Source organism: Syngnathoides biaculeatus, chromosome 1 (genome assembly GCF_019802595.1).
Source record: "Syngnathoides biaculeatus isolate LvHL_M chromosome 1, ASM1980259v1, whole genome shotgun sequence".
Lineage (NCBI taxonomy): Eukaryota > Metazoa > Chordata > Actinopteri > Syngnathiformes > Syngnathidae > Syngnathoides > Syngnathoides biaculeatus.
Genome location: NC_084640.1, coordinates 13,804,683 through 13,822,282, shown reverse-complemented (window position 1 = coordinate 13,822,282; position 17,600 = coordinate 13,804,683). Strand labels below are relative to the sequence as shown.

General features: G+C 48.4%; 1 protein-coding gene across 6 annotated transcripts in view; it reads right to left on the bottom strand.

Annotated features, from left to right (window-relative positions):
* Positions 1 to 17,600, bottom strand: part of col11a2 (collagen, type XI, alpha 2) — a 38,259-nt gene that overhangs the window by 5,603 nt on the left and 15,056 nt on the right. For 5 of the 6 annotated variants that reach the window (XM_061818455.1, XM_061818470.1, XM_061818464.1 and 2 more), the window contains 48 exons: positions 14,851 to 15,012; positions 14,129 to 14,339; positions 13,812 to 13,974; positions 13,588 to 13,710; positions 10,271 to 11,218; positions 9,232 to 9,351; positions 7,600 to 7,818; positions 6,745 to 6,798; positions 6,507 to 6,548; positions 6,350 to 6,412; positions 6,202 to 6,276; positions 5,965 to 6,051; positions 5,479 to 5,535; positions 5,338 to 5,391; positions 5,211 to 5,264; positions 5,078 to 5,131; positions 4,953 to 5,006; positions 4,803 to 4,856; positions 4,670 to 4,714; positions 4,368 to 4,421; positions 4,246 to 4,290; positions 4,110 to 4,163; positions 3,997 to 4,041; positions 3,774 to 3,827; positions 3,651 to 3,695; positions 3,516 to 3,569; positions 3,376 to 3,420; positions 3,241 to 3,294; positions 3,045 to 3,152; positions 2,872 to 2,925; positions 2,732 to 2,785; positions 2,608 to 2,652; positions 2,474 to 2,527; positions 2,319 to 2,363; positions 2,179 to 2,232; positions 2,046 to 2,099; positions 1,914 to 1,967; positions 1,637 to 1,834; positions 1,505 to 1,558; positions 1,266 to 1,373; positions 1,077 to 1,184; positions 902 to 955; positions 768 to 821; positions 581 to 688; positions 448 to 501; positions 321 to 374; positions 193 to 246; positions 51 to 104 (listed from right to left, as the gene is read on the bottom strand). In XM_061818455.1, the coding sequence (XP_061674439.1) occupies positions 51 to 104; positions 193 to 246; positions 321 to 374; positions 448 to 501; positions 581 to 688; positions 768 to 821; positions 902 to 955; positions 1,077 to 1,184; positions 1,266 to 1,373; positions 1,505 to 1,558; positions 1,637 to 1,834; positions 1,914 to 1,967; positions 2,046 to 2,099; positions 2,179 to 2,232; positions 2,319 to 2,363; positions 2,474 to 2,527; positions 2,608 to 2,652; positions 2,732 to 2,785; positions 2,872 to 2,925; positions 3,045 to 3,152; positions 3,241 to 3,294; positions 3,376 to 3,420; positions 3,516 to 3,569; positions 3,651 to 3,695; positions 3,774 to 3,827; positions 3,997 to 4,041; positions 4,110 to 4,163; positions 4,246 to 4,290; positions 4,368 to 4,421; positions 4,670 to 4,714; positions 4,803 to 4,856; positions 4,953 to 5,006; positions 5,078 to 5,131; positions 5,211 to 5,264; positions 5,338 to 5,391; positions 5,479 to 5,535; positions 5,965 to 6,051; positions 6,202 to 6,276; positions 6,350 to 6,412; positions 6,507 to 6,548; positions 6,745 to 6,798; positions 7,600 to 7,818; positions 9,232 to 9,351; positions 10,271 to 11,218; positions 13,588 to 13,710; positions 13,812 to 13,974; positions 14,129 to 14,339; positions 14,851 to 15,012 (4,511 nt within the window). The remainder of the gene's footprint in view (positions 1 to 50; positions 105 to 192; positions 247 to 320; positions 375 to 447; positions 502 to 580; positions 689 to 767; positions 822 to 901; positions 956 to 1,076; positions 1,185 to 1,265; positions 1,374 to 1,504; positions 1,559 to 1,636; positions 1,835 to 1,913; positions 1,968 to 2,045; positions 2,100 to 2,178; positions 2,233 to 2,318; positions 2,364 to 2,473; positions 2,528 to 2,607; positions 2,653 to 2,731; positions 2,786 to 2,871; positions 2,926 to 3,044; positions 3,153 to 3,240; positions 3,295 to 3,375; positions 3,421 to 3,515; positions 3,570 to 3,650; positions 3,696 to 3,773; positions 3,828 to 3,996; positions 4,042 to 4,109; positions 4,164 to 4,245; positions 4,291 to 4,367; positions 4,422 to 4,669; positions 4,715 to 4,802; positions 4,857 to 4,952; positions 5,007 to 5,077; positions 5,132 to 5,210; positions 5,265 to 5,337; positions 5,392 to 5,478; positions 5,536 to 5,964; positions 6,052 to 6,201; positions 6,277 to 6,349; positions 6,413 to 6,506; positions 6,549 to 6,744; positions 6,799 to 7,599; positions 7,819 to 9,231; positions 9,352 to 10,270; positions 11,219 to 13,587; positions 13,711 to 13,811; positions 13,975 to 14,128; positions 14,340 to 14,850; positions 15,013 to 17,600) is intronic. The other variant, XM_061818491.1, reaches the window with a different exon arrangement.

Genomic DNA, 17,600 nt, shown 5'->3' with positions numbered 1-17,600 from the left:
AATCTCCAAGTGTTCCTCTTTTTCCCCTTCCCCAACCACAAAGATCTCACCTTCTTTCCTGGTTCTCCTCCGATTCCAGGTGGTCCGGCCTCCCCAGGTTCTCCCTGTGAGATGTTCAGAGTGGGTTTTTAGAGGTCGGGAAAAATCTAAGCAGTTGCATTGCACTCATATGTGAAATAAAAGTTGGTGTACCTTCTCTCCAATAGGTCCAGGATTACCCAAACCTCCAGGAGGACCTTGAGGGCCCTGGAAAACACACAGGTTTCAGTTTGGTATCAGAGACGCCCACATAAATGTTATAAGAAGAGCGACAAACTCACATCAGCACCGTTGGGTCCAGCAGGGCCGCGGGGTCCTGGGGGACCTGGAGGACCCTGTGGACAAGCACACGTTTCATTATTCAGTATTATTCATTATGTCTACCATGGCAGCAGTCTCCATACTCACCAGAGGTCCAACATCTCCGTTCTCTCCCTTCTCGCCTGGTGGTCCTGGTAGTCCCTGGGGGTCAGAGTTAAGAGATAGCTTCAGCTCTCTAACCTAAAAAAATCCAAATTTAATCGAATTGTCATAGATTTACCTGCAGGCCGATGGGTCCAGGTGCTCCGGGGAATCCTCGAGATCCTTCGTCTCCTTTGGCACCAAAAGGCCCCTGTTGGCCCCTTGGTCCTAGCTCTCCATCAGCACCCTACGAGCCAGAGGAGAAAAGAAAGTCAGTGTTTCCACATGCTGGAGAGGAGAAAATCAAGAACAAATCCAGTACTCACGGCGGGACCAGGTTGGCCGACGGGACCCATTGGCCCGGGAGGACCCGGAGGTCCCTAAGAAAAAAGAAGCGTGAAAACATCACGTGAACAAAATCTTATGACTTCAGACATGCTGCTGTGGTTGTTTCACTCACATGCTCTCCTTTGCCTCCCTTAGCTCCCTTCTGGCCGGGTTCACCAACTTCACCCTGCAGTGACGAGAATTTATGAGAAAAGTCCCAAAAGAACTTATCAACAGCTGTACTGAACCATCATGGCTCTCAACATGCACTTTTACAAACCACAACCTTGTGACTCTGTGCCACTGACCTTATCACCATCCTCTCCAGGTCCTCCTGGCGATCCAGCAGGGCCTGGAAGACCCACTGGACCCTGGACTCCATCCCGACCTGCAGGGCCGAGTGGGCCTTTCTCACCCTGAGTTACGTAAATAACCAGAACGCATTAAAAAGACGCTTAAAGAGCCAAACACTTGGACCAAATCTACAAAACACTCACAGGAACACCCTTCTCTCCAGCGTTACCAGGGGGTCCTTGTGGGCCAGGTCTACCAGGGGGTCCAACAGGTCCAGCAGTGCCAGCAGGTCCTCTCTCACCAGGAGATCCCTATAAATGTTGTATAATATAGCCGTCCACAAGTCAACATGACTACATGGACTCTAAGTGTATATATTATTTATTGATGAGCAGTGGTTCGAGGGCCACTTTTAGAAATTATTTTTTAATCTGAAACGTACGGCAGGTCCAGGAGGTCCAGCAGGTCCTTCACTTCCCTTCAGTCCTCCACCACCCTGGATAAAAAGACAGTAAAGATTTCAACTTTGATTTTGGACAATAACGGATCAGGGTATGGCCCATGAGACACTCACAGGGGTACCAGGCAATCCTCTCTCTCCCGGGAAACCTCTCAGTCCAGGGGGTCCATCTTTACCTGGACCTCCTGGAGGGCCTGGATCTCCCTTTGTGCCTTCCTTTCCTGAGGGGCCAGAAAGTCCCTGCTCTCCAGGTGGACCTGGTGGTCCGGGATGGCCACGCTCACCCAAGGGGCCGGTCTCTCCAGATGGGCCCTGGAAAGGAATCATGGATGAGAAACATCGAAAGCATGCAACAAATTGATGATTCCTGTGCAATTATTTCTCAATTTACCTGAGGTCCAACGACTCCGGGAGGCCCTGGTGGACCCATCTTTCCTTGGAAACCCTGAAGCAAAGAAATCCAGTTATTTGTTGTTATCGAGGTCTCATTTTCCCTTTTACAAAAGATAAAACTTAAACTCACAACTTCTCCTCTCTGTCCAGGGTGTCCGGGGAGCCCATCCTTTCCAGGTGGTCCCTGTGAAGAAACATCCAAAAATCTTCAGACAAAGCCGGATATTACTAGTCTCTCACCAGAATCCACCCCTCTCACTCACGGGAGGTCCCTTTGGTCCGGGGAAACCGTTCGCTCCCTGAGGCCCGGGCAGTCCCTGGTGACGCAGCAAAGCAGGATTTCAGAGATGATACACAAGCCTAGGCGAGTTCCACAAGAACGCATTGACAAACAAGTACTCACCCTCTCGCCAAGAGGACCAGGCGGGCCATCACTTCCTGAAGTTCCCTGATGAGCAATGACGGTAAATTAAAACAGTGAACGAAGGAATGCAAAGTGTTTGTCTTTTAAAGTAGAGGAACTCCTTCCCGTTCAAGGTATTTTATCTTAGAACTAACCTTTGCGCCTGGCTTTCCGGTAGCACCTCGTGGTCCTCGCTGCCCTCTGGGACCCTGATGGACACAGACATTGAAATGATGGGAAAGCCAACAGGAGGCATACTGGAGTTTTGGGAAGGATAAACCAACTTTACCGTTGGTCCTCTTTGTCCTCTTGGTCCTGCTTTGCCTGAGAGACCCTGAGAGACAAAACCACAATCACAAACCAGGAAACGCACCTCGATTAAGACGACACTCCAGAGGTCTGACGCTCCTTACCCTTGTTCCCTTCTCGCCATTTGTGCCAGGGAATCCTGGGAATCCTAGAGATCCCTACAAGACAACAAGACACGCTCAAATTCCTGCCCGGTATAGATGAGTTGAGCATGCAAACAAAGTCTTTGAGCTGATCTTCTTACCTTGGGTCCTGGTCTTCCGGGATAGCCAGGAAGTCCAGGAACACCAAGTTTGCCCTGAAACCATGTGGATCTTTCTTTAATGAGCGGTCGGTCAGTCAAATATTATCATCACCTGTTTTTTTTAATTCAAATGCACAGTATGAGAATCAACCTCAAGGATGAATGACTCGTACCTTCTCTCCAATGGGACCAAGGGGACCGAGTTCACCAGGGGGTCCGACTCGACCCTTTGGCCCTTCTGGGCCATCCTCTCCTCTGGGGCCCGACACGCCGATCTCACCCTGTCAGCAGGAAAATAAAAACACTCCAATAAATCACAAGTGTGTGACGATACATGGGAGGTGGGAAAGACCATTCATTCCAGGTTACCCTCTCTCCTTTGACGCCAAAGTCTCCTTTAATTCCAGGGAAACCATCTTCTCCCTGATGACACCAAGAAGAAGTTCAGTCATACAGTTGCTTGTTTCTAACAGGCACAATTTTCTTCAGGAGATGCACACACACCTTCTCTCCCTTGTGGCCCTTCAGTCCTCGGATTCCTTGCTCCCCCTGCGAGCACAGTGCATCAGAAGAATCGCAGAAACTGACAAAAAAAACAAACAAACAAACGCATCAAAGAGCTATAAGGAGGCACATTTACCGACCTTGATTCCACGAGGCCCAGGATAACCGATAGCTCCTTGGGGACCATTGGGGCCCTGCAGACAAATACAGGATGTGTATTCAATCAATGGTAATTAGTAATTGTGTAATGGATGCGCCAACTCTGTGCCACCTACCTGGTTCCCTTTGGTTCCAGTGGGCCCCTCTTTTCCTGGGTGACCCTGAAAGGGAGAAATGGTGGTTTGAGGGACATAATTTAGGCAAAAATACATGGGGACAAATTGAAAATACAAACTCACAGGAGGGCCGTCGGCTCCTGGCATTCCTGGCAGACCTGGTTTTCCTGTGGGCCCCTGTAGGAGGTAACAATGGCCTTGATTAGAATGTTCATGTTTGTACTTGGAAGGAGAAAATTTTGTCACAATCAGTTTACAAGCCCAGATGGAACACAAATGGAATTACTGGAATCTCAAAAGACTTCTCAATAACTAGTGTCAAAAACTCATCTTTCCTCAATATTACCTTTTCTCCTGGTGGTCCCATGGCTCCCTGAGGTCCTGGCATTCCCTGTGGCAATAACACACACATTAAACATGTCAATTGCAATTAAAAAGTAAGAGGATTTGGTGTCTTACCTGAGTTCCTGATGTTCCCTGCTGACCTGGAGGTCCGGGCTCTCCTTGAGGCCCCTGTGAAGAGATGAAGAATTAAACTAGTCAAGACATGAGTGAAAATGGGTTAAGTCAAGTGAAGAGATGACTAGACACTGACCAGGTTGCCCTTGGGACCAACTGGACCATCGTTGCCGCGAACGCCCTAAGAGAAGGGAAAAACCGGGGTCATGGTGGCTTCAGGGCTATTGGTGGGATAAGGCACAAACTCTTGTGACTCACAGGAGGTCCGGGAATTCCTGGAGGACCTTTGGGGCCGAGCAATCCACGAGGTCCCTAGAAGCAGGAAAGTAAAGGACGCGTCAGAAGAAGAACACCAAAAAATCTTGCAGGCTTTGAGAGCACCACAAATTACAGCCTCCAAATCAGCCTTGTGACTACTGGAACGCTAATGGCACCTCCATCTCGGCTCATCTGACACTGCTTTCTTAGCGTAATGCAACTGACAACCTAAACCGCGACATCTACAGGGGTCTGTGCTATGGTGAGAACAACCCTCAGCTATGTCGCATGAAATCACTTACTGGTTCACCAGGGAGACCTCTGGGTCCGACCTCTCCGTCATCACCCTGAGGACACACAGAAAGAGAACATCATGGTGGGATGATGGCAGACATCCGTCTGATTTGAACAATTTCCAGATTGCTATGTCTGTACCCTCTCGCCATCCTCTCCTTGAGGTCCGGGGGGTCCCATTGATCCAGAGTCCCCCTATTCACAAAAACAAAAAAGGAAAAGAAAATAGATTTAGACCAAGAGGATTAATAGGGTGAAATTATGTGGCATGTTTGCTCAGCGCTTACTCACCCTATGTCCTTTGTCGCCTGGCAAACCAGGAAGACCATCAAAGCCGCGATCACCCTGTCGGGATGTCCACTCTGTTAGTGACCACTTGGATTCTTTTCCGATTTGTAAAAACACTTGAGCGTTACCTTAGTACCGGGCTCTCCAGGCATTCCCCGGGCTCCGTCAGCTCCGGCACGTCCCTGTCAGAGATGGGCCGTTAGGAAAGGAGCTGTTCCAAGCCTGATATTTGATTTTATTTTTAGTTTTTGTAATACTCACTCTCCTTCCTGCTTTGCCTGGTGGGCCAATCAATCCTGGAGCTCCCCTGGGTCCCTAATAAATGTAGAAAACGGATTTAGCATGCTGCTCTCTAATGCCATTGACCCTTAATTCTGACTGTTCTTACCTGAGGACCAGGATCTCCACTTTCTCCTTTCAGACCATGACTTCCTGGATTTCCCTGAAAGAGACCCACGTATCATCTATAGTTAAGCTCTCATTAGGTCACGTCCAGACATCAAATATCTCTAGGGGTTAGTAGTCATACCAAGGGTCCGGGACGTCCGGTGAATCCCATTGGTCCTGGAGGTCCTTTCAGAGCCATCTACATTCAAGATGTTGACAGTTTTTCATGACAACAACTGAGAAAGTGCTATTATACAATATCTGTAGCACACTTTTCATGGAAAAGTATTGAGACACCTAAAGGGAATGAAATTTGCTGTCCATTTGGAGCTAGAACAGGATTTGCTTTTCTAGGAAGACTTTCTTCAAGATATTGGAGGATTTATTTTTCCCCCATTCAATTTGCTTTCTTCAGGCTAGTTTATCCTTAAAGGGTTTTATGGCCTTGTTGTTCACCAAACTCAACCAAATATTTATTTCTGGAGCTCACTTCTTGCGTGACAAACAGAAAAGAACTTGTGTAGCCACAAAGTTAGACACGTACAATTGTCCAACATGCCTCTGGTTCACTATAAAATAAAACCATAAAAGCATGTTATCCCACAACCTTACATCAAATACGACTCACCCTGGCCTGAGACAAGATGGCGGCTGCTTGGGCTTCCTGTGCTGATACAACAGGACCCTTATCTCCTCCACTCTGGCCGAAGCGGAACTGCAAAAATCAAAAGGCAAACAGTATTCGGACTGCATGAGGGCTAAACCTCTCCTAGCAGAGGTCTGTCCGGGTCATCGAGCCATAAAAACACATGCATCGGCTATTTTCTGGGGAAGGAGAGAGGCGGCGACATTTCAAGTGACTCACAGGCAGCATCACGGAAGATCCGGGTGGTCCGGGAACTCCGTCGGCACCGGGCAGACCGGCCTTGCCGGGAGGTCCCTAAGACGTGGAGAAAACGTCTTAGTTTGGTGGATTGTGAACCACAACAGCTGATGTCCTTGCACGGACTCACCCTTTCACCGGGCTCACCAACAGAGCCAGGAGGACCAGATCTACCAGGGGGGCCAGTAGGTCCCTAAAAGAAAGAAAGAGACAGAGAGAATGCGAAGACATGTTTAAAAAAAAAAAATCCCTTTTTAGAAGGAAAATGACAAAGGTTGTAAACTCACAGAAGGTCCTTCAGGTCCAGGAGGTCCCTCAATCAGCATGCCCTGGAGAGAAGGTTTTACATGTAAGTGGGTTCCAAATAAAGAACTATCAAATCACATTTGGCTCTAAATGTTCCGTGGAAATGGGGTAAGAAAAACCCCAAAGAGTCTGAACTACCCATCAAGGCAGGGGTGACTTCAGCCTGCTCATGGCAGTGACGGATAATGAAAAAAAAAAACAGATAATGGATCCACTCACAGGCTCGAGCACGGCGGGCTCTCCTTTCTCGCCCTTCTGTCCTCTGATGACCGCCTGAGGACAAACAACACAAATGTGGGCGAGAAGATTCCGCAGTCAGTCCGCCTTTGCCGTGCCGCGTCATACTCTCACAGGCAAACAAGAAATGATCCTTCCATCCATTTCCCGTGCTGCTTATCCTGTCCGTGCTCACAGGGACCTGCGGCCTGAACCTGCTGGCTACGCCCTGGACTGGTCACCATGCCAGTCACGGGGCACTTACAGAAACTCTCACACTCACATTCACACCGTCACGGAGTGGGACCTGAACCCAAGTCGCTGCAGAGAAGTCATGTCAATGAAATATTTCACTATCAGTGACTTCTTGAGCGAAAACCTTCTGGTGCTGGTAAAGGAACTGCTCCTGCGCCGACCATTCTGCGGCTTACTGGCTCTACACTTGACCTTGGTGACATAAAGGGCATCACCCACAGGTGGCACAGAAATTCGATCCACTCTTGAATGGCTCTTTATGTACCGCGCACATTTCAACCAGCGATGTGAGGACGAGGGCTGCCTAAAACTACTCAGCATTTGCACTCGGGTCATCTTGGTCCTTGAAACCCGCTTCTGACGACAAAACACTGTGACTAATATTTTCTTTGTCGGTCAAATCAAAAATGGGAAACGCAAGGAGTTATTATTTTGTAGGACGCCTGGGATTCTGGCGAATTTGCATGACAACCAGAATTTGTAAAAATTAAAGAGCAGAATGCCTTTGATGCTGAGTAACTAACAAATCCTGCCAATCACAGTTGGTTGAAATGATTAGTTTTTTGTTTTGTTTTTTTTTGCTTTGGAAGCAACATGACTTACGCCTGCCTCGTCTGTCACAGCGGACAGGGCGGGGCCCATGTAGCCTTCCACCTCTCGGGCCTCGGGCACGGGCTCGCCGTAGTCCCGATAGGAATAGTCGTATTCCTTCATGCCCACATCGCCAGTCACGTACTCCTCGGTGAAGGGCTCCTCTCCGACGCCGTCCGTCGCGGTCGAGTCCACCTCCTGCCCCTCCAGAGCAGTCTCCACCTGGGGCTCCTTTCGGGTCCGAGCCAGCCGTGCAAGAAGGGGAGGGTGAACCCGCCAAGAGCAATGGAAAGGAGGAGTGGTGTTGACCAGAAGGAAATGTTAGTGACAGGAGGTAGTGAAAGAGGAGCATATGTAGGAAGAAGTGAGTCTTACCTCATAAAATAAGAAAAACCATACAAAAACCACTTTACAGACTGTCAACAATACTATTCTCTCAAGTTACCTACTGTGGAACTTAGTCTGTTTCCAGCAAAGGATGTCAGAACTTCCACAAACGCGCCTTCAATCTAACCGTGGGAAGCTCAGACGAGCTCAGGGAAACCGTTTGCTCACTTGGATTGATGAATTCAGCCATGACTTACCGTCAAAGTGGATTTATGCAGGACCAAAGGACCAACGTCTCATTTGTACACTAGCAAACATTGCTGTAAACCTTTGTGAATTTTATTTTTTTTTTTGCTGAGTTGAGTTTGTCATGAAAACTGAAGAGCAAAGTTAATGACAGAACGAGCGAACTACGAGAGGCACACACCGAGGTGTGGACGATCTCGAGTTCAGCGAGAGCTCCCGTCAAACACCAACACGCCACATTCGGTTCCCCTTTTGTCGTAAGACCTTTGCGGTCATCCCCGCCGAGATGATGACCGCGACGAGTCTTGGGGTTAGGGGGAAAAAGGGGACACCGTGTTAAAATGGAAATGTGGGGGTATGGTCCTTGGACAGGAGGCTTCTCTTTGAGCGGTCTTGTCTGACGACTGCAGCGCCGACAAAAAACCTTGTGAGGTGTGAGTAACGCGGTGGAAAGTGTGAGGTTAAACCACGAGAATGGGATCCCGGACACACCTCTGCTAGATTCTATTAACGGATGCACCCCTGAAGTTAAAAGCCAGAAATCTCATCAACTGCCTTTAAGAGGGGATACACTGATTGGTTCCAAACTACCAGCTGAGCTTCACATGGAAATCAGGATAGCCTACGAAACGCTCGTATTTGTTTGGCGCAGTTTTTACGCCGGATGCCCTTCCTGACGCAACGCCTCTCTGGGAGTGGAGGCCCCAGTTGGATACGAACTCAGGACCCCTGGTTTACCAAACCAACACTGTAACCACCGAGCTCCGGGGCCTCGCTAGTGTCCGTCCGTTGGTGTTTGTTTCCTTCCCTGTCATTAATGCCAACAAAATCTGATTTTGTGCTTAAAGGCATTATATAAAGATAACTTTTTTGCTATTTGTGTGGCCAAAGAACTTAAATCCCCGACCACTTTGGCACCCTTTCCGCGGTGCATTGATTGGTGAACCGCGAACGGTATTCCATGTAATTATCACGTTTTAGCAGTAACTTTATTTGGATTTGTTTTTGGATAATCTAATAATAATAATGATAAAGTGTCATGTCATTGGCAAGGTCGGTGGTGTGTGTTACCTGCGTGGGGTTCTCTTCTTGTGTGACCACCTCACCCTCGGACTCTGGCAGCGTCTCCTCATAGAAATAATCGGTCTCTGTGGGGGTGTTCCCGGCCTCGGAATATTCAGTGTCTACATCCTGATTGGTCGAGTGGGCAGAAAAGGGGGGGAGCAGGGAGGAAGTAAGCAGATTTGACCGGAAGAGCGAAGGTTAGTCCAAAGTCTGCTTGTGAGTGATGATGAGTTATAAGAAGAGAACACAACAGCATTGTGGTTGTCTCAGTGGCAACGCACATGTTTCACAAACATCTGGGAAAAGAAATGTCAGCCGCCTGCCGACTATAAACGTCGCCTCGTGCGGCGTTTAGTCAGCCGGCCGGACTCCGATGACATTTCTTTTCGCTGTATCGCAGGACAACGTTGACGGGGTTTGTTAGCGGCCACCGGCCTACCAGAGCCGGCGTCCATCCCAAGAGGAGAAAACATCCGCAAGTGATGCTTTGGGATGTCAGCGGCGCTCGCGACCAGACAACAACCCTCCCATTTAAAGAGAAGCAGCCTCACGGAACAGATCTCCACGAATTCATTGCGGAGAATGAATCAAGTCCGCCTCACAGGGTAAGTCGAGACTTAGGGAGCCGTGCGTGAGCCTGCTTCGTTGACGTGATCAGAAGGAAAGAGCTTGTTGGAAAAACAGACGAACAAAGAATGTGACAGCAAGAGCTGGTGTTGCGTCATTGCGGGTATCGTCGGGGCTCTTGCTGGTTTTTGCGCCAATCCGTGCCGCATTCGTTTCACCCGAACGCCTTCCTGACAGGAGGTCCATTGCGCAGTTCGGAGGTCAAAAAGGAAGCCCACAGTGAGCCATGCTTCACTGTGCACCCTGGTATTATATCATATGGACGAGCTGACCGCACAGTGAATGAGCATATGATATAGCAACAGAAAATCATCTCACATCTCGAAGGTCAGACTAGCCACCAAAAAGAGCAGAAGATGGAAGAAGCTGACCCCCAGATGGCACACGCGGGACATTCCGACCCGAGCCAGAGTCGTACCTGTTGGTAACCGTTGTCAAATTTCTTTCCCGTGCCACTCAGCGCGGTCTTGTCGAAGGGCGGGAATGGTTTGTGGAGGGACTTGACGTTGGCGTCCAGCACCGCCTTGGCCTTGGTGGGTCTCGGGGGAGTGGGCCGGACAGGAGCGGCGGTGGTGAGGACCTTCTTCCCGTTTTTCAACTTCTCCACCACTGTATTCGTGGCTTTACTGACTGTAGGCTTGACAAGGGGGACTTTGGAGACCACCGTTTTGACTTTGACTTCCGACTTGGCCTGAGAAAATGTAGATGCTTTTGTGGGCTCTGCCTTTGCCGCTTTTGTGGCTTTGGGTGCTTTGGTAGCTTGTACTTTGGAAGCAGATGTTGCCGCGCTCACAGTAGTCTTCTCTATTTTGACAACAGTCTTTGTTTTCGTAGTGGTTTCGCTTTTTGTGCCTTTCTTTTCTACCACAGTAACTTTGTTGTTGCTAGTAGCTTGAGCCTCATTGCTAACTTTGTTCTCAGTTTTTCCATTATCCTTGACCTTGACTTCTTTGACCTCAACGCTCGTTTTCCCGTTGGACTTTGACGCGGCTTTATCATTTCCAGCTTTCTTCTCAGCGGAGGACTTTCCGTTTCCTTTGACCTCGGCTGAAGCTTTAGCGGTTTTCACCACAACGGTTTTTCCATTAACCTTCTTCTCAACAACCACTTTAGCGCTCTTAGCAGGGATGGCTGTGGTCTTCACCTTAGCAGCCGATGTGGTCTTGATCTTGGACAAGAAGACGGTGGTGGCGGTGGGCTTGGTGGTGGTCTTGGATTTGGGCGGCTTGGCCGTGGAAGACTTCAGAGGTTTGTTGGGAATGGGAGGCTTGACTATTTTAAAGCTCCCGCCCTTGGCTGCTTTAGCCGGCGTGGGCTTGGCTTTGACCGAGGCGGCTTTGGTGGGGGTTGCCTTCCCGTTTGTCTTCTAAAGTCCGAGTTTTTAATCGTTCGGTCGAGGTGTTTAATGTTTGCGAGCGAGGTGGCAAAGACACAGAAAAGAGGAGGAGGGAGATGCGCAGGGTTGGGAAGGGGGAACAGAAGGGGAGAGAAAGACAAGAGTAGCTGTGTTGAGAAACAATGACATCAAGATGGCAAAGGCTTGGATAATTTACTGAGACTGCACAGGCATTACTGGATACAGCAGAGTCTTTTTTTCTCTCGGTCATTTAAGCCAATCAGGAACGCAGAAGACGTTCAATTTGCCCTCGTTGACCCCAGTGGCTGATCTCTCCAGTAATGCCATTCTCATCGTGAAACAACAAAGCGGCATTGTTGGCCTGATCACAACCGAGCCGGTTGTCGGGCGGAGGCACGGAGGGTGTGGCTGTCGCGGGCGGGGGAAAAAAATAAACACGTCTCAAAATACTCCGACATCCAGTACGCCCGCGTACAGGATGTCGGAGTATTTTTTCAATAAAATGAGCGGTACTCTTTTCAGTGGCTTGAAATGGTGACGCCGAATGACAAACTCTCCTGCTGGTTCTTCGGAATAAGACAATTCAACACATGCAAAGTACCTTGTAGGTAATTTGCGAGAAAAACAGACGCCTCGGAAGAAAGAAGACATCATTTCCTGTTGATCTGAGCGGTCCTCTTTATAAACGTGGTGAACTCTACTGGCCGCTCGGCGAAAATGAGTCAAAGCGAGAACCTGGTTTTGCTAACAACAGGCCTCCGGAGTCACAAATACGAGAAACTATCTTCTTTTTCTTGCCGTCGTCCAACCGTCCATACAGATGCGAGTTACGTGTTTTACCACTTAGTCCGGAATGCGCGAGCTCTGCGGTTTCTCGGTCGGTCAACCTGCGGTTTGAAAAGTTCCCTAGAAATAAATTTTGGATTGGATTTGGAACCAAAGCAGAAGCCATCGGTTTTCCCGTTCGATGTCGGAGATACGAGCGGTGCGCCCGGTTTAGCCACACCCGTTTCCACCGCCGCAACAACCCAGCCATGTGGACACATCAACACACATGACACGTAAACGACGACAAAAATGAAAAAAAAAAAAATAATAAATAAAAAAAAAAAGCAGCAATGTTAATTTGTTCAGATGAGGAAATTGTGAGCACTTGTGGCTGCCTCTTCATATTCGGGATATTCGGGGTGGTTGTATTCCTCATCAAAGCACTGATGGACGGCGAGGCTGAGGAGGGAATGCGCGACGGGGGGGGGGGGGGAAAAGAAGGTGGGTAAAGCCGGGGGAAGAGGAACAACCAAGAGATTTTACTCTCCATTCCTCAGAGCAGAAGAGCAAGTCTGGAAACGTTCTCGCCGAATAGAGGAGCAAAAAAAAAAAAGAAAGAAAGAAAAGGAATCAATAAAAAAAAAACCTCACTGGTTTATTCATCCATAACTGGACGTATGACGAACACACAGTCTATGCGGGAAAAGTCAATTATGTTTTTTGGTTTTGTTGTAATCTGGGACGAAAAAGCCCCGCCGCCGTGTGCCCATCCAGTCTCAGTAAGCGAAAGAGGCTCCACCTTCAGCCATCTTCACGACGAGGCAAACGTAGTCCACCTCGCGCCCCCCGACGCCAAAAACCCGCTGGCCTGCCACGAGCCGACAAGACGTTTGCTCATCCGCCCGACAGATGAAGAGGTTGGGGAGGGAAGCGACGCCAATGCACGGGCGAGGAAGGAGGAATGATGAAGAACGGCACTTTGGCGACCTGTCAAAATCCTCAAAATCCGACTTGTGCTTTCCGAGGTTTTGACGTGGACTATCACGGAGAGTTTTATCCCGAAAAGTGAAGGAAGAGGAGCCGTGTGTACGTACGTTCTCTTCATTGCTAAATAGATATGGCGCACCTTATTTATGCCGCTGGTGAGTGTGCCCCTTGGGGGTGGTCACTTGTGTGGATGATTCATTGCATTTGCATGCCTGCCTGTTAGCAAAACGGCTCATTAGCGGCCGGGCTTTTTATGGAAAATTATCAGGATATTGTCGTAACCAGACGGTGAGTGATGGTGCAAAACCTCCTCCTCTGGTCCTTGAGAGAGGGACTTTCAATGGACTGTCTCTTCTTTTAGAGACACAAATCACCTGCCGACTCTCAGTGTGACCACCCCCGGGGGACAAACCCACCAGAGATAAGATTTAGAACAGAAGAAGTCTCTGGAACAGGAAACAGCACTTGGCTCCAGTCGTTCTTCATGACTATGAATTGCTTATTTCTGTTCTTGATCACAGTGATCTCATTTTACTTCAGTCGGTTCCGTTCAGATTCTAAACGTCCGGAATACGGCGATGCTGGTGGAACACTCGAGTAATGCGTCCGCTTCTGGTACTCACGTATGTATTGGGGTCCTGCGCCTGCGTCTTGGGTAGGGGAGAGTCGCAGTCGGGGCTGTAGTGCTCGCAGAAGTCGTAGGCGGCTTGAGCGTTGGAGGCGATCAGGAGCTGCTGAATGTCTCCCTGAGTGGGGAAAAACCGCCAAGCCGAAGATCAGCGGGCGAGCCCCCCCTGTTGCAACCCACCCACCCCTCCGTTCCCCCGGCCTGGACTGAGCTCGTCACCTGGAACATTTCCTCGTCGAGGAGGCGTGCTCCGAACACGGTGATGCCGTTGGTGTCCACCTCGGCGTTGTTGCCGCGGGGCAGAGGGCGGCTCATCTTCTTCTTGCAGTCCAGCATCAGCGTCACATTCTTCTTGGACACCGAGATTGCGATGCGGTGCCACCTGCGGGCGGGAGGAGAAAGCCAACGGATAAATGTGGTCCCAAAAAAATATCGACATGCTAGCTAGTGTACCGATGTTGGGCGGAAAGTAGCTAAAGTAGCAAATTTGTAAACACGCCACCCCCCCCACAACCGGATCGGCGCTCATTACTGACTTGCCATCCGCCAGATTGACGCCTTTGAAGAGCGGGTAGTCCTCGGGGGCCGGCTTGCCGTGCTGGTCCTCGTACAGGAAGACGGGCGAGCGGCCCAGCTCGATGCCCAGCTGCTGGACGCCCTGCTCGCTGTAGATGGAGAGGAGGAAGGCCTGGAGGCCGGCGTGGGCCTTCACCAGCGCCATGATGGAGAAGTTCTCCGGGAAGCGACCTGCAGACGACAAGACGTGAAGAAACTGCTTAGTTCTTCGAGTTTTTGAGTTCCAACTTCTTTATAGAAAGGTCCGGGACTTATTTTGAAACGAGAACAACTATTTTGTCACCATCAGGTGATTGGAGTGTAAAACTGGTTTACACGATGGTGCCAAGAGGAAGGGTTAGTATTCACTATCGAGAAAGTACTCCAGCTTCACACAAAGAATCAGGCAGAGTGTGGAGAACATTCAGGTGATTATATTTATCAGGCGCAAAGCATCATGGGAGCTGGCGGTAGAGTACACATAATAACAGTTGGTCTGGCAGCTTCAAGCCACAAAAACTCCACATGAGATCCTCTTATGTCTCCTCGCCGAGACGCGTAATTACAGAGCATGTCCAAACATCGTAATCAGACGACGCTGATGATGATTGCAGGTTTGCCGCGCTCGGGAATTCCACCCGTAAGCGCGGCGTGCCGTCGGGAGCGCCTAGTTCGCTTGGCTTCTGGTCGTGTTTCGGCCTACCTGAGAAGAGCTGCTTGGTCGGGGCTGAGATCTGGGCCTTCTTGCTGATGCGGTAGGCGTGGTCAGGGCTGCTGGAGCGGCGGGATGTGCAGAAGCCCGGGACTTTCTTCACGCCCTCGGGAAGCGTGGGAAGCTGCAGGGCTTTCAGGACGTCCACTGGTTCTGGGGGGGGGGGGACGACACAGAGATCAACATCAATTTCATCATCATTTTACCTTTTCTTGTTACACTATTTGAATTCAGGCATGACTTAGGTCACTGTTTGTGGGGGATACGGGTGTAGCTGAAAAGTGCGGATGTTTAACACCCTGACTGTGAAAATTAGCTGCGAAGCTTCAGTGTGGGGGGGTTAATGCTCCTTTAAAGTAAATTAAAGTAAATAAAAGCACGCAAGCTGACAGTCGGGCTGCTGAGGTGAAGCCGAGACGAGCCGTCCAGCAGGTCTGAGTCACAAATTCCGTTTTTCACCGGACTCGCGTTTTACACGCTTTTCTCCGAGAAAAGTAAAAGTGTCGCAAAGTTACGAGGGAAAATGACGCGCTAGGTAGAGTCAATTGTCATTATTTCATTTTACAGTTATATCCCAGTTCACCTCATCGCTGTCCTGCTCTTTCGTCAATTTTTCCTTTTAATATCTGTCCAATTTCTACCACGCTTATCCTCAGCAAGGTCACACCAAAGGTCTACCTATCCATCCATTTTCTTTGCCGCTTATGCTCGCGAGGATCGTGGGGAGTGCCGGAGCCTATCCTAACTGTCAATGGGCAGGTGGCGGGGGACACCCTGGACTGGTCGCCAGCCAATCGCAGGGCACGTAGAGACAAACAGTCGCACTCAAAATCACACCTAGGGGCAATTTAGAGAGTCCAAGTAATGTTGCATGTTTTTGGAATGTGGGAGGAAACCGGAATGGCCACCCGGAGGAAACCCACGCAGGCACGGGGAGAACACGCAAACTCCACACAGGTGAGCCCGGGATTGAACCCTCATCCCTAGAACTGTGAGGCCAACACTTTACCAGCTGCCGTCAAGGACTACCCAATGAGCATATTTTTCGGAACGTGGGCGTGAATATGCAACGTTGCAAATTGAACACCGGAACTCCCGACCTCAGAACTGCTGACTCCTCTGTTTTTTTTACATACTTGCATTGGTCGTTTACATAAATCATTTTTACGTGACTATAAATTTCGTCGGAAGACACCAGCCGTACAGAAAACAACATTTGATCAAATTCGAATTTACACGATCTCGTCGTCAACCCTGAGTTTTTGCTAGTCATCGCTGTCGAAAGCCGACATCACAGGTATTCCTTGGCAGATACGGAGAGTGCGTCCATGTGTGTGCTTGCACCCCCCCCCCCCAACCATCCAACGCCCCCCACCCCCGCCAAGCGTGGCACCGGCACAATGTGGCGCTCTGTTTCCAGCTCACGTGGGGCCGAGGCCCTTCCTGCCATCGAGGCCGCCATCGCTCCCGCTAAAACAACACCCCCCCCCCCCCCCCCGAGATGAAAGCGGGCAAATATCTTTTCCATTTTTTTTTTTCCTGCCTCATCATCAGCATAAGCTCTCACAGACGGCCGCCGCCCAATCGCGCCCGGCCATCAGGACAGGAAGCAGGCGTCGGACACACCCGCCACTCGTACACACACACCGTACAGTTGTCGCCGGGTACAGTATTCCGAGATTACTTGAACAAAAACACGGCTGTCTTAACGTGATAAACATCATTTGTGTCGTTCATAAATAATCACGGTTATTATCGCAATGGTGGAAAAAGTCACTCAGGTATGATGTTTATGAAGAAACACACACAACACTAGCGGTTCAAAAGCTGGGGGCCCTGTGGTCCCGGAAAACAATTTGCAATAAATTACTGTGGCAGATAATTTTTTTTAAAAGGGTTAGCATACTTTTTTTTTTTAAATAAAAATCCATATTGGGAACAAAGCACCAACAAAAACATTATAAACATATTGCTCCTCTCTATCTTAGCTTTGAATTAAATTAAAAGCTCTGATATGATTTTACTTTTTTTTTTTTTTTTTTTAGATCGTAAGGCACACTCTTATCGTGATAAAATATTCTTTGAGCAGAAAATGTTCGCGCGCATAAAGTTTCCTTTTTCAGAATAAAAGGCGTAATATGACAAAGTTGTATCTTTAAAATTCAATGAAAACATTCTCCCGACGTTGGGTCACTTGCTAACCTTTGACTGGAATTTTATTACTGAAATATTTGATGTAATTACAAAATAAAACTTTTACACAACAAATCTACCGTGGGCATACATTTTATTTTTATAATTATTACATTTGTAAATTTAATATGATCAGTTAAAATATACATGTCTACAATTGTGTGTATTTTTTTCTTTTCTTTACAACAAATTATTCAATGAAATAAATTAACTAGAAAATAGAAAAACATAGAAATTTGTTTGACTTTTTTCTTCTACCAGTTACAACATAAAAGATTTGTAATAAAATAAATTAACAGAAATATAACTATTTACTAATACGATTATTTTATAATAAAATAAGTGAAGAATTAAATACTTTATACATTTGTTTTAGTTTTTTATTATTTAGTAATTATCAATGAACCAATTATTTCACGAAGTAAATGGATAGATAGAAATACAAATGTTTTTATTTTATGAATATGGCTTTCTTTTATTATATGAGCAATATATAACCTGGAAGGGGCGATTTAAAATGAATATCTTAATCCCTTATTTAATTAGAT